The sequence below is a fragment of the Glycine soja genome, chromosome 5 (genome assembly GCF_004193775.1).
Source record: "Glycine soja cultivar W05 chromosome 5, ASM419377v2, whole genome shotgun sequence".
Lineage (NCBI taxonomy): Eukaryota > Viridiplantae > Streptophyta > Magnoliopsida > Fabales > Fabaceae > Glycine > Glycine soja.
In genome coordinates, this window is record NC_041006.1 from 41686164 (window position 1) to 41699096 (window position 12933).

The 12933-nt window shown below is 31.2% G+C and overlaps 2 protein-coding genes across 2 annotated transcripts; both read right to left on the reverse strand.

Annotated features, from left to right (window-relative positions):
* Positions 1 to 1354: 1354 nt before the first annotated feature.
* LOC114413460 lies at positions 1355 to 2285 on the reverse strand. Its single transcript, XM_028377886.1, has one exon. It carries the CDS (start codon positions 2176 to 2178, stop codon positions 1537 to 1539), a length of 642 nt encoding a protein of 213 aa, XP_028233687.1. The 5' UTR covers positions 2179 to 2285; the 3' UTR covers positions 1355 to 1536.
* A 3371-nt stretch (positions 2286 to 5656) lies between these two features.
* On the reverse strand, positions 5657 to 8858 carry LOC114413461 (phosphatidylinositol 4-kinase gamma 4-like). The gene is made up of 2 exons (XM_028377887.1): positions 6989 to 8858; positions 5657 to 6479 (listed from the first exon to the last, which is right to left on the reverse strand). Exons 1-2 carry the CDS (start codon positions 8315 to 8317, stop codon positions 6102 to 6104), a joined length of 1707 nt encoding a protein of 568 aa, XP_028233688.1. The 5' UTR covers positions 8318 to 8858; the 3' UTR covers positions 5657 to 6101.
* Between the last annotated feature and the right edge of the window lie 4075 nt (positions 8859 to 12933).

Consider the following 12933-nt stretch of genomic DNA (forward strand, 5'->3'; position numbering starts at 1 on the left):
GAGAATCTTAATAATATATAAATATAATTGAATCGATAAAAGTCAATAAATCTAATTGTTGTAATAAATAATTCTTCTTAAAATAAGTTGATTCTTCTTCTCATATATATCAAATCAAACAGGTTGAATTAGTGATTTATGGTTCAATCATTAACTCATCAATTCAATATCTTGACAAGCATGTAATTTTTTGAGAATACTACTAAATATAAAAGAAAATAAGTTTATTACCTAAGTCACACTCATAGATGATATAAAGGAAAAATAGGTGAACAACTCTTGCGAGAACATGTTTGTCGCAATAAAAATTCAATTTTACAATATTTAGATATAAATTATGATTTAAAAATTTATCTTAAAATTACAATGTGAATTTGTTATTCTCTCAAATTAATTTAATTGTATAAATGTCACCTAAGATTATTTATAACGGCCATTTTCACATACAAGTAAAATCCTTATTTTTATTATATGTGATAAATTGATTATTAATTATTTATTTCTTATATAAAAGAGTGGAGGAAGTATTTCACAATTCATAAATATTACTGTTAACACTTTATCTTTTGCAATTTGTCATTTAGAATTACAACTTATCATATTTAAAAAACTACATCGTTTCAATAAAGTCGCATCCAAATAAATTAATCAAGTAGAAAAAGACCGACATAATTATCAATACAAGTAGACGTGCTACTGTATTTCTATCTTTGTTTTTCAAGATGTCATGGCCATCAACATATGAGGAAAAACAGACAACAGAAATCAACATCCCTAAATAGAGCCGGTCCTACGCCATGCCTGCCCCAACCCTCTTTTTCTCACCCAAATCTGATTCAGTTGATTCCAATGCCCACAACCAATACAAAAGCCGTGACATAGTCAAATTAGTATCACTATCAAGCATGGTATCCAACTTTGCTTAACCTACAATTAATTAACTTCCCAAAAAAGTATAAAGTTTCCCTCCCCGCCTTTCAAACTCATCATTCCCCTCCACTTGCTGCCTCCCCCTACGACCCTTTACTTAAGCTTTAACTTATACCAATAAAGCAAAGATACATACATAAATAATCTTCACATTTCTTAACCCATATTCCTTTCTAAATAGTATTGCTACCCTCTAACTATCAACACATTTTCTAATTCGCTTTTCTTTACTACATTGTATCACTTGTCAATTTTTTATACTTTTCTCTCTTCTCCTATGGTATCCACGTATTAGCATTATAAATTAAATGTCTTATTCCCCTCTCGTCTTTCGGCTTGTTCTATAAAATAAAAATGAATAGTTTACAACTTTCTGGTTCTAAACTAGAAAAAAAATTCTTTTAGAAACGCCACAATTTCCCAATTCGACAAACAAAATGGCGAAACTTTGCATTCGAGAAGGAAAATTGAAAATCATCTTTACAATTTTAATCGTGACGCCTTGGGTTTGGTTACTTAACATGACTAACAAGTAACAATTACAGTTTTACTTTTTTACTATTAAAAAGTCTAGAGTTACAAAAAAAAAAAAAAGAAGAAGAAGAATTAGCAGTGAAAACCTAAGACAGATCCATCAGTTACGGCAATGGCAACCCTGCAACCGGCTTTGGCATAAACGTGATGGGTGAAGAAGTGCAACACTTTGACACGCCCCGCCATCTCCAACTTGGACTCGATTTCCATAGTGGGCTCAACCCTAAGCCCATAGTTGAAGCCCACTCCGTCGCCGTTGGCCAATGTGGGGCCCATCCTGGGCGGCACCGAGAGGGGGAAGGACTGGACGGAGAAGGTGGCTGCCATGTACTGCGTCCTGCCAGCGTCGATCTCGCCGGCGGGGATGAACATGAAGCCGACCTGGCTGCCGGAGTAGATGAGCTGGAGGGAGCTGTCGTAGTGGGTGAACGCGGCACGGTTAGGGTTTCTAACGGAGGCGTACTGGGAGAAAGTGAAGTTGACGGTGCCGTTAGCGACGGAGAAGGAGGGGAGCTGGACGGCGTTGACGGCGATTTTGGGGTCCTGGGGTTTGAAGACGGTGTAGTATACAATGAGGATAACGATGATGATGAAGATTAGGAAGATGGTGGCCACCACGCAGGAGGCTAGGTTGGTGCGCCCCGACGGAGGCCGAGGCCGCTTTGGCCTCGGCGCCTGCGGGGCGGGGGGCGGAGCAGAGACTCCGGCCGCCATGGCCTGGGGCGGTGGAGGGAGAGCCAGAGTGTTGTTTTATGTTGAGAGCAGGATGCGGATGAGAATGGGGATGTGAATGCGCATGATTTAAGGATGAGACCAAAACTAAACCCCACATGGTTTAAGAAAATAAATTAAGATATGATGATACAAGACTTTTCTTTTTTCCTTCTTATTACTTTATAGAGTACACAAATATTAACTTATGTCTACATATTAGTTAAAGAATTAAAAATAAAATTATGTTGTTTATATTTTTATAACAAACAAGAGTCTAACATATATAATAGCATAACATAATTTCATCTCTAGATATTCTCACGTCTCATTAGTAAAGTATGTAGCATTTTTTTCCTTCGAGGCATATGTAAATATATTTTTTAACTTTTATAGGTAGAAATTGATTTCTGATAATTAAATGTAAAGTTACTCATTTTGTGTTTAAGAGTTGATTATAAGCATACTATAATTAAAAAAAATTACTAAATATCTCAGAAATTTTTAAAGAACTCTTAATTCTAAAACAAAATCATTTTAAGAAAAGTGATATAGTCAAGTTGAGATTAAGAAGACAATATTAAAATTCTTTGAATATTTGGAAACTATTTTAACTTTAGTCCTTCTGGTATTTTCTGAATTTCTTCTAATAAGAAAATAAAGATACGACAGGATGCATTAAAAGGTGTATTTTCTGGTTCATAAATTGATGTTTATTACCGAAACAAGATATTTGTATTGAAGTGAACTATGGACACTTTTGTTGACTATTTGCTGTTGGAGTACATGAAGTGATGGCGGTGGTCCCTTTGCCGCACTAGAATTCTTTAGAATTAAAAGCAACTTGCTGCGATTTCTATTAACAGATTGAAATAAACCATGGTATAATTTATCTTCTTTAGGATTCAACCTAGGTTTATATATTGTTAAGCGTATTGATTAAGTAGTGATATTTCAAAAATGATTACGGATAACTAACACAACACAACGTAGTTACCTAGTCTGAGATTTCCTTACACGTATCATGGTTCGTTATTCCCCAATTGTTATGCAACGTCCCTCGTAGTGCTTGCTTAAGGCTCAATCGCCCTATATCCAAATGATCCTAATTCCTGCCCAAGGAATGACCAGGTGCTGCCCCTGAGTACACCCAAGGGGCTACAGATACCAAATCAAAGGATCCGTTAGTTCTTCTTCTCTTTACATTTGTTCTATTATAAATGTATATATTTTAAATTAAATTTTAATATTTATATATTTATATTATCATTTAATCACAAATTAATATTTAAATTATTTTAAAAATTAATAAATTTATTATATATGATAAATTATAATTAAATGAGTGTCCTAACAGATAATTGTTTTTCTTTTAAAATTATACTGCTATTTATAATGCAGTAAATCTATATGAATATTACCTAAAAAAGTGGTACTTGAATATGACTATATTTTAATACGACAGCTTTTGACACTGTACACATCCTAATGTTCCTGACCTTTGGAAGACTAATATTGAGGGTGTCAGATATTGGTTTGACAATTGTGCACTACCTGTACCAAAATATTAAAGGGCAATCGAGCTCCGTGATGGAAAGCTAGCTGGTTTACATTTGTATTTTCATTCAATTTCTCTTTTTTTTTTTTTATTTCATCACTTTTATATTGATTTTCGTGCAACGTTGAAACATTTCTAAATAAACAATGCATTTTATTTACTAATATTAAACATTTATTATAAATATGCTTAAGTTTTAAAAATGATTGTGCATGTGAAATAATTTTCTCATTAGGTATATCCCTCTCACTATGCCTCTGTTTGGATAAAGAAAGAAGTGGAGAGAAAAGAAGTCGGATAGAAAGAATGAGTTGATTTTTAATGTGTTTGAATTGTTAAAATTAAAAAATGAAATAGAAGAGAGAAAAAAAGTTAAATTTTCTCTTTACTTGTTTGGTTGAATAGAAAAATAAGAAGAAAAAATTATAAAAAAAAAATATTTATTTTTGTATATATAGTTTTCTTTAAAAAGATTATAATTATAATTTTAGTAGATTTTACAATTTTTTACTCTTTTTCTTCTCTTTTTTCTTTATCAAAGGAGGATTTTTTTTAGGTGGATCTCACAAATATTTTTTGTCCTCTCTACTTCTGTACTCAACCAAATAACATGAAATCACTTTTTATCTTCTACTTCTCTCATCTCATTTTTTTTTCTTCTCAATTTCTATTCATTCTATAGAACAATTGTCATTTAAAATATGTACAAATAACATTTTAACCATACAATTATAATATATGAATTATTAAAGGGAATTCTGATGGAGCTGCCAAAAGGCATCCTGGGAGAGCTATTTTCATTGCTCAACTGTGGAGAGCTATTTTGGCCATTGAAACTTCTTGGCAAAAAGGTTTGGGTAAGATTTTGGCTTGAAACAAACTCGACTTTAGTCATTCAATCTTTCACCAAACCTATTCTCGTCCCTTGGAAACTCAGGAATCGTTCCCTCAGTAGCCTTTTTGTGACCACTCATGCATTTTCAGATTTCTCATATTTGCAGGGAAGGTAATACCTGCGTTGACAAATTAGTTGACCATGGTATTACAGTTAATACTTTCACTTGGTGGGACTCTGTTTCCTCTTTTTGTATAGCTGATGATATGCACAATAGGTTACATTTTCCTAACTATATAGATTTTGTTGATACCTCTTTGCTCATGGGTGTTGGTATAGTCCCCCCATATATATATATTTTTTTTTACCTATTTCTTCAATATAATACTTTAGCTTGTTGAGGTTGTCAACTTAGTTGAAATTTATTGTCTTTTTCACAACTATAGCTTGTCATTTTTTTAAAAATATATATGGATTATTAAAATGAAAACTTAATAAATAATTATATGACTACTAAACAAGTCGTGTACATTAATTTGTTAATCTTAGCCATCAAAATAAATTCCAAGTTATGATTAATATTCAATCTAAGTGTTTTTACATAGTATACTCTCTCTCTAACCGGCGAAATCCCACCCAAGAACAACCTCAACTAGACGACTACGTCTCAACCACAAATTGGCGTCTCTCCTTTACTATGCACAATCAATGTTATTATAATGAATCATGACCAGACCACATGGCTGTCATTATCTTTTTCACTTTTGACCGCTAGTAGAATTATTTTGCTTTTCTTCGTGAATCAAGATCTGATCATAATGCCAAAATATGCCTAGCATCTCACAAGCATAAAGAGAAAAAAAAAATAATGTGGACACCTTCACTTATTATACATATCATTGCATATTTCTTTCTTTTTTTTTTCTCTTTCTAAGGTTGTGTTTCCTTAGTGTGATAGAAGATAAATTTTATACTTTTATGTGATATTCATACTTTTTATATTTTATTTTATTTATATTTTGTTTGTTCCATTTTCTTATGGCCCAAGCCCAACTAGGATGCGGGCAAGTAGCAAAAATTTCATTTCATTTTTTCGAAGAGAAAAAAATATAATATATTCATTTCATAAGCCTATAATACATTACATTTTTTTAGGGTTGAAACCTAACATTACATTTTTTATTTATATACACGTGACAGATCCAGCTCCTTTGTCACACCTCGTACACTCCCACTATGACAGATGAAACCTCAGTGTAATACAATCTTGCTCAGACCTTTTGATTTCTGTTCAAAATTGCAATACAATCCCGAAGAAACAGTTTCGAGTAGCTAGAAATAGACAAGAGCATGATTGAGGCCTATGTCCAGGACACATCAAGCCATAATTTATATATATATATATATATATATATATATATATATATATATATATGTCATAATTTATGCAAACCTGCAGTCCATCCCAAAATGGACTAGTTCACTCACTGAATACATACATACAAATACACCTATAACTCAAAAAAAGAGAGTCTAGTTTGCAAGCTTATCAAGGTGGTAATCCATGATTTGGGAGATGGCTTCAAGAAATGCCGATTCCTCCATGCCAGGAAGCAAGGAATCTTGGGCTTCCCCAATAATTTCTTCAATGACAGATTCCTTGTTCAAATTTTCCCGACACATAATGCTTCCAATTGCATAGGGAGTAAGGCCTCTTTCAACCCCTTTCTTTAGTAGCATTGTGGAAATGCGAAGTGTTCTAGCACACTCAAGTGGAATATCCCATCCATAACATTTCAAAAGTTCCAAGTCTTTTTCAGCATCCAGAGAATTGATGTAATCCACAGTCTCAGGAGAGTAAGGCTGACGTGCTTGTGGCCAGTAAAGCCAATCAAATGAGCAATCTTCAAACTGCAGAAAGAATAATGAAGTTACTCCATATTCAAGCTATGTAAGAATAAAATCTTAATTTATAGGATGTGGACCTCTAGTAGACTAGGATGTATCAATGCAACACCCTAATTCCTAGTATCTATCAAATTCTCACATCTAATCAGCTCTGTGGATGCCAAAAGGGGAATGCAAAATAATAGCAGAAATTCAGGAAAAAAATGGAATTAGTGTGTGTTTGGGTGAGCACTTAAAAAAAATTAATTTTGAATGAAATTGATTTTGCAAGATTTTTATAATGGTAAAAAATGAGTTAATTGAAATAATTTGTGTTTGAATGCTTTTATTCTAAAATAAAAATATTAGTAAAAATAAAAGTTATTTCAATTGAAAATTGATTTTTGACTCAATCAATTCTTCAACACAGTACCAGACATAGGAGCATTTATCTAAAATCGTATTAGCTGGTAGTTCAACGTGATTTTAGATGATTCAACATGAATCCAAAAATAAGAAAAAGAAATGCTTACTTTATCTGGTAGACAATAGCCATGATCAATAGGAATGAGCTTTATCTGGCCATCTGCCTCCTTTCTGATCAATATATTCCCAGCATGCCTGTCTGCATTAGCCAATCTTATATCAAGCACAGCAATCTTATGCACCTCCTCCACTGGGAATGCCGAGGGTCCATAGTCCTCACAATTACCATCATTACTCATGAACTTCTGCAGTGACCCAATCTTAACATGTTTTGAGGAGCAAGCAAACCCATTTGGGTGGTTAAATTCTTGGTGCAAGCACTGCACCATAACAGAAGGGGGAACACCAGAGAACCCCACTGCTTCACCGGACGCCAAACGCGGTCCACTCTTGGGATGATCCAATAAATAAGCTGCAACTTCCCTCAAGGCTCCTTCTCCAACCTTTGTCCCTCTTTTCAAACCTTCACCATTAGATGAATTTGGAAGACCTCTTGGGTTGTTCACCGCCATTGGTTCCTCATCCATGGGCTTGAAAACCGAAACATGCTCCTGACCTGTTGAATCTCGCATCAAGTATGTCCCTCCAGTGCCCTCAGAGGACCTAATAGGGTGATTTCCTTTCTTCAAACCTTCAAATGTGGAGTTTATCATGTCCCAAAGGAAAGGAAAAAAATTGATCTTAGGGTTCACAATAATTGGCTCCAACCAGAAACCTACATCAGGTGGCACCTTTGCTATCTGAACATGTTTTTCCCATTTATGTTTTACTCTCTTAGCTGGTGCCTCCACCGAGAGATTCAAATCCTTGTGAATTGGTGTGGTCCTAACCTTAGCCGATTTCTTAATTATCAAATGAATCACATCATCATCACTCTTGCATATGTCATGGAAGAGACTCTGGTCATCGAGCTTCTCATCATTGCAGAAAAGCTCTTGATCATCCTCAAGATCAATGAAACCTTCCCCTTTCTTCTTTCTAATGCGTTGCTTCAGATACCCCACATTCCGGTGTCTATCGATGTGGAACTCGAACTCCTTCCCAGAAACGGTCCTCACAACAATGAAGAGAAGATCAGAGAGGCGAAGAACCAAGTGAAGAACATTGCCATCGGTGACACCATACTCCTTGATGAGGGTGCCATTGCGAGCTAGCTCTCTGCCACTAAAAACCAGCTTCTGCTTCTTCACCACGAAGCCTTTGCACTGCTGAATCCTCAGTTTCACCGAAGCAATGGAATCAGACTCAAACACACGCATTGGGGTCACAGCACCATCCACTGTGAGGTAAATCAAGATTGGCTCGCCAGAACAATGTCCTGGTTGCCCTTCCCAATGTACCTTTTCTTTGCAAACTGAACTCAAAGCAATTGACATCTTTCAAATCCAATCACTTTTTTTTTTTCCTTTCTTTTTAAAAATTTTTGTTTGTTTTTGGTTCGAAAATTCCTCACCTTACCTATTTGCTGCTTTACTTGAATTGGTATATCACAGGAACAAATGTTAGAAATCCATAAAACAAGTAAGAACAAACAAGGTAGTTCAACTAATGGGACTGAAACAAAAACGAAAAAGAATTGTTTCTTGAGGTACCAGAAGGGAATTGTGTTGTGTGAGTTGTGGGGGGCTCAACAATAATAGATAAAAATAACTCTCGAAGGAATGGTGGAACAAAGGGAAGCGAGCGAGAGAGGACTCTTACCAAAAGGAAAGAATCAAAGGAAAAAGTGAGAGAAAGAAGAGCTTAAATTGCAGAGAGGACGAAGAATTGTGGAAGAATTAAGAGGAATGGGATTGTGGAATTTTCCGATAATGATGTATGCGGTCTGTTATGTGTTATTACCACAACACACAAGTGAGGGGCCGAATTTTTCTGGTCCGATAAACCAGTGATGCTGTAAAGGAGAGGAGTGTGAGGTGAAGGGTATTGTAGCCGTTGCCTTTTATACAGTTTTGACCCTTCTCCTATAACGGGAACATGATCCTTGTTGCTTGCTTTTTTTTTTTTTTTTTTTATCAAGTTATTTCTTTTGTTTTTGAGTAATGAACAATAATTGGATACCCTCATATATTAACAACAACTATTTGACACCATTTCTTCTTTTTTATTTTTCTATTTTTCTCTCTTAAGGTTTCAAATATACTAGATATAGGTGTTTATGTCTATGCTTCTTTATCCCTATATTTTCATCTTTCGTTCAAACTAAATCATTGTTAATGTGTGTTTGATTTTATGTTAAATCTTTTAAAATTATGCTAAAATTCTAGCTGCCCTAATTATGTTAAGTATTTATATTCATATTTCAAATATTGAATAAATGTTTTTAATTCAAAATTAATTCCCAATTAAAATAGTTTTAGGTAGTCTTTACGCTAAATAAAAATAAATATTAAATTTTTTCTATTAACTTACTTTTAAAATATTAATCACATTATTTTAAAATTAATTTTATTTAAAATTTATTTGACAATGCTTATTTAAATATGCACTTGCGTCATGTCAAAAGAAGACTGAAAAAATGACTAAATAACCATTTTAGTCATTTGTCTTATTTAAACTGATCTTTTGTTCTAAAAATAAAGGACCATTTTACTAAATGACTAATTAACTCTTGTCACAAAAACTCTATTTCTTACTTTTTATATTTAAAAACATATCATTTTAGTTATTATAATACTGTTTTAATTAATTTTAGTCTACACATATTATTTTAAAATATGTGTAGACTAAAAAATTTTAAAAATAATATATGTAGAAACTAAAATAAGAATATTTTTAAATATAAATTAAAAAAATGCAAGTACAAAAATAAATAACTAATTAAACCATAAATTAATCACAATCTTTGAATTGTTTCAACACAATAATAAAATTTAAGATGCTCTCTAGTCCTTACTAATCCAAAATTTTCCTACTAGTAAGAAAAAAATTATTTAAATACTCATTTTGGACTCTAATGTAAGAAAAAGATGTCAATTTTTATACACTAAAAAATAAACAAATTTTAATTAATTCAATCATATATAATATTATTATTTACAAAATACCATTAAGCTAATTCAAATGTGAGTATCATGTATAATAAATAAGATTGCAGATACTTAAAGAAATATGAATATCTTTCTATATAAAAGTAAACAAAATTAGATAAACTAATTTAACATTTTTTGTTTATATTTAAATTGAAAATTTATTCTATATTTTAAAAAATCAATTGATTGAAAGTTGAAACTTGGAAAGTGGAAACTGACAGTGTAGTACTTTTATATGCATGTATGTGACCGTTGCACGAACATTGCACTTGCAACGAGGGTAAACCGTACAAATGTCGAACTAAGAAACGATAGTGAAACGTGTTAAGTCAAATAAAGAAAAATAAATATATTTTTAGTTCTTCTAAAATTTTAAAAATTTAATTATAGTTTTTTCTTCTATTTTTTTTGTCTTTTAATTTTTAAAAGTACACTTTTGATCTTTCAAGATGAAAAATAATTTAAATAGCGCTTGAAAAATTCCATTGCAAAACTAGAAGGGTCAAAAGAGAAATTAAATAAATATTAAATAAAAAGAGAAATGAAAATCGAATTTTTAAAATTTTAGAAAGAATAAAAATATATTTTATCTTATAAATTTTATTTTATTTTGAATATTATATGTCATGTGTATTGACATTTAGATGAGTAATTTGATTTTTAATATTAATAAAATTATAAAAAAATATAAATATTATGCTATGATTTTTAATATTACCTAATAAACTATATTAAAAATTAAAATAATATTATTCAATTATTATTAATTTAAATAAAATTAAGTTATTGAACCTTGGATCAATATATATTTTCACTGATTCCATATCTGATCCAATTTTAAAAACCTGTATATCATTGAGTTGCATAAATTTTTAAAGGAAGATATATAAAGAATTTGTTTTTTATTAAAATAAAAAAAATGCTTTTCATCATATTTTATACATTCTATTTTTATATTTATTTAAATAATATATATAGTTAATTATACTTTATGCTTTTATTACATTTCTTTTAATTATTCGATAACATTTGGAGACAAGAGAAATAATTTAAATAGTTAAAAAATAAAAATAGATGAGAATAATTGAAATTAAGGAAAGTAAAATTGCATATTTGGTACAGTAGAGAAACAAAAATACTATTAAACCTCATTGTCTTATGATTCTCTTTTTCTATTTTAAAATAAACAACAATAAATTAAGTTTGGTACATGGCATTGTAGACTAATAATGATTTTAGAAGGTTAATGGATATCCTCATTTGGCGAAGTGCATGGTACATCCCATTGCAATCAACGCTAGGTAGTGTATCTATCACGGATTTGGCTTTGCGTTGGTTAATTCCTAGAAATTCAAGTTCAGCGTCTTTAGCAAATACCTTCATGTTCACAAAAGCACTAGCCAAGGAAATAGATACTTGCTTTATTTTGTCTCCACGAGATAATTTCCGATGCACTCAATTTTTGTTTGCTTTTTGCTCCTTAAAGATCGTATTCATTGAATAATACTTTCAATTTATAAATTAAAATATAGGTTTAGCTTTCGATATAAGCAAACCAATGTTTAAAAAATTCAGTAATGTCTACAGGAATATGGGATTTGGTGTCCCATGACTTTGAGATCTGCATTATCACTGATGATGCAGTCTAGTAATGGAACAAAGGTGAATAGATTTTATTTGCCCCAACATCATTCAACCTTTTTATTTATATGTTTTCACTGTGATGACTCTTCTTCACATGCTCCTTGGCCCAAATATTCCTCATATGCCAATTATTCTTTTTTGAGCTCGAGCCTAGCTAATGCGAACTCTATATTTATGTGTCATATCTTAATGCATATTTTGTTTACAAATAAAATTATTGTAATATATCTAACGGGTAAAAATAAAATAAAAAATAAAATAATAATTTTGACCTTTTTATAAAAATACTTTTACCTCAAATATATATTTATCACCTTTATGTCCAAACATGCACTCAATCAGATTTTTTCTTGGTAAAGATAATATTATCTGGTGAAGGAACAATGCAAAGTTTATATAACACATGCAGTTGGTGTTGTTGTTAGCAGATTTTTGGCTAAACCCAACATTGAAATGCTCTGAAGTGGATTTTAAGATATGTTAGACCAACTTCCAAAGTCAACTTCTTATCACGGTCGTGTAGAATAAAGTAAGATAGGCTTAATTTAAAGATCATATATTTTTAGTTTGTACGATTACGATGAGGTGTACATACAAATTATATAACATATATGCTACTCGAGTTTGTATATTCTTTTCAACCGTCAATAATAAAAATTGTATAGCAAAAGTTTTCTCAATTAATACGATTTTAGTTATTTCATAACTTGTATGATTCACACATAATGAAATGCATGTATGTTTAACATACATTATTTGTCAAACAAGCCTTAAATGTACATGACTTTTGATGATGGATATTAATAATTGTAAAATAGTTGGAAAAAAAAAGTTTTCTATTAGATCAAAATTTATCTTAAAATGAATGGCATTTTAATACGTTGTATCAATAATTATCTTAGAAGATAAAACATTTCAAGATGGTTAATTGCATAATCATCTTAAAATCCTTTACATATTAAGACAGTTGGTATGTATGATATTCTAAGATGATTATATCAAAAATCGTCATAGAATCTCATACATTTTAAAATGGTTATATTAGCAACCGTCTTAAAATATTATATATATTAAGACGATTTTATGATTCTAAGATAATTTTGTGTCATAATTTTTTTAAAATTCTTTACCTACTAAGACAATTACGAAACCATCATTATAGACTATTCGACAATTTACAATGCATATTTTAGTGATGGCTCATAATTATCATAAAATGTCGAAATTTAACTTTTTTAGTTGTGTTTCTCATGGTTGATTAAGTGCTCTCTTGAGTGTAAATTAATTTTAGAAAACAATCATTATTTTTATTTTTC

What these genes read in the sequence shown, in the direction of transcription:
- LOC114413460 (XM_028377886.1), bottom strand. Translation starts at nt 2,178, where the DNA reads ATGGCGGCCGGAGTCTCTGCTCCGCCCCCCGCCCCGCAGGCGCCGAGG.
- LOC114413461 (XM_028377887.1), bottom strand. Translation starts at nt 8,317, where the DNA reads ATGTCAATTGCTTTGAGTTCAGTTTGCAAAGAAAAGGTACATTGGGAA. An exon ending in GCTATTGTCTACCAGATAAA is followed by an intron (nt 6,480 to 6,988) that starts GTAAGCATTTCT and finishes TTCTTTCTGCAG; the next exon opens with TTTGAAGATTGCTCATTTGA.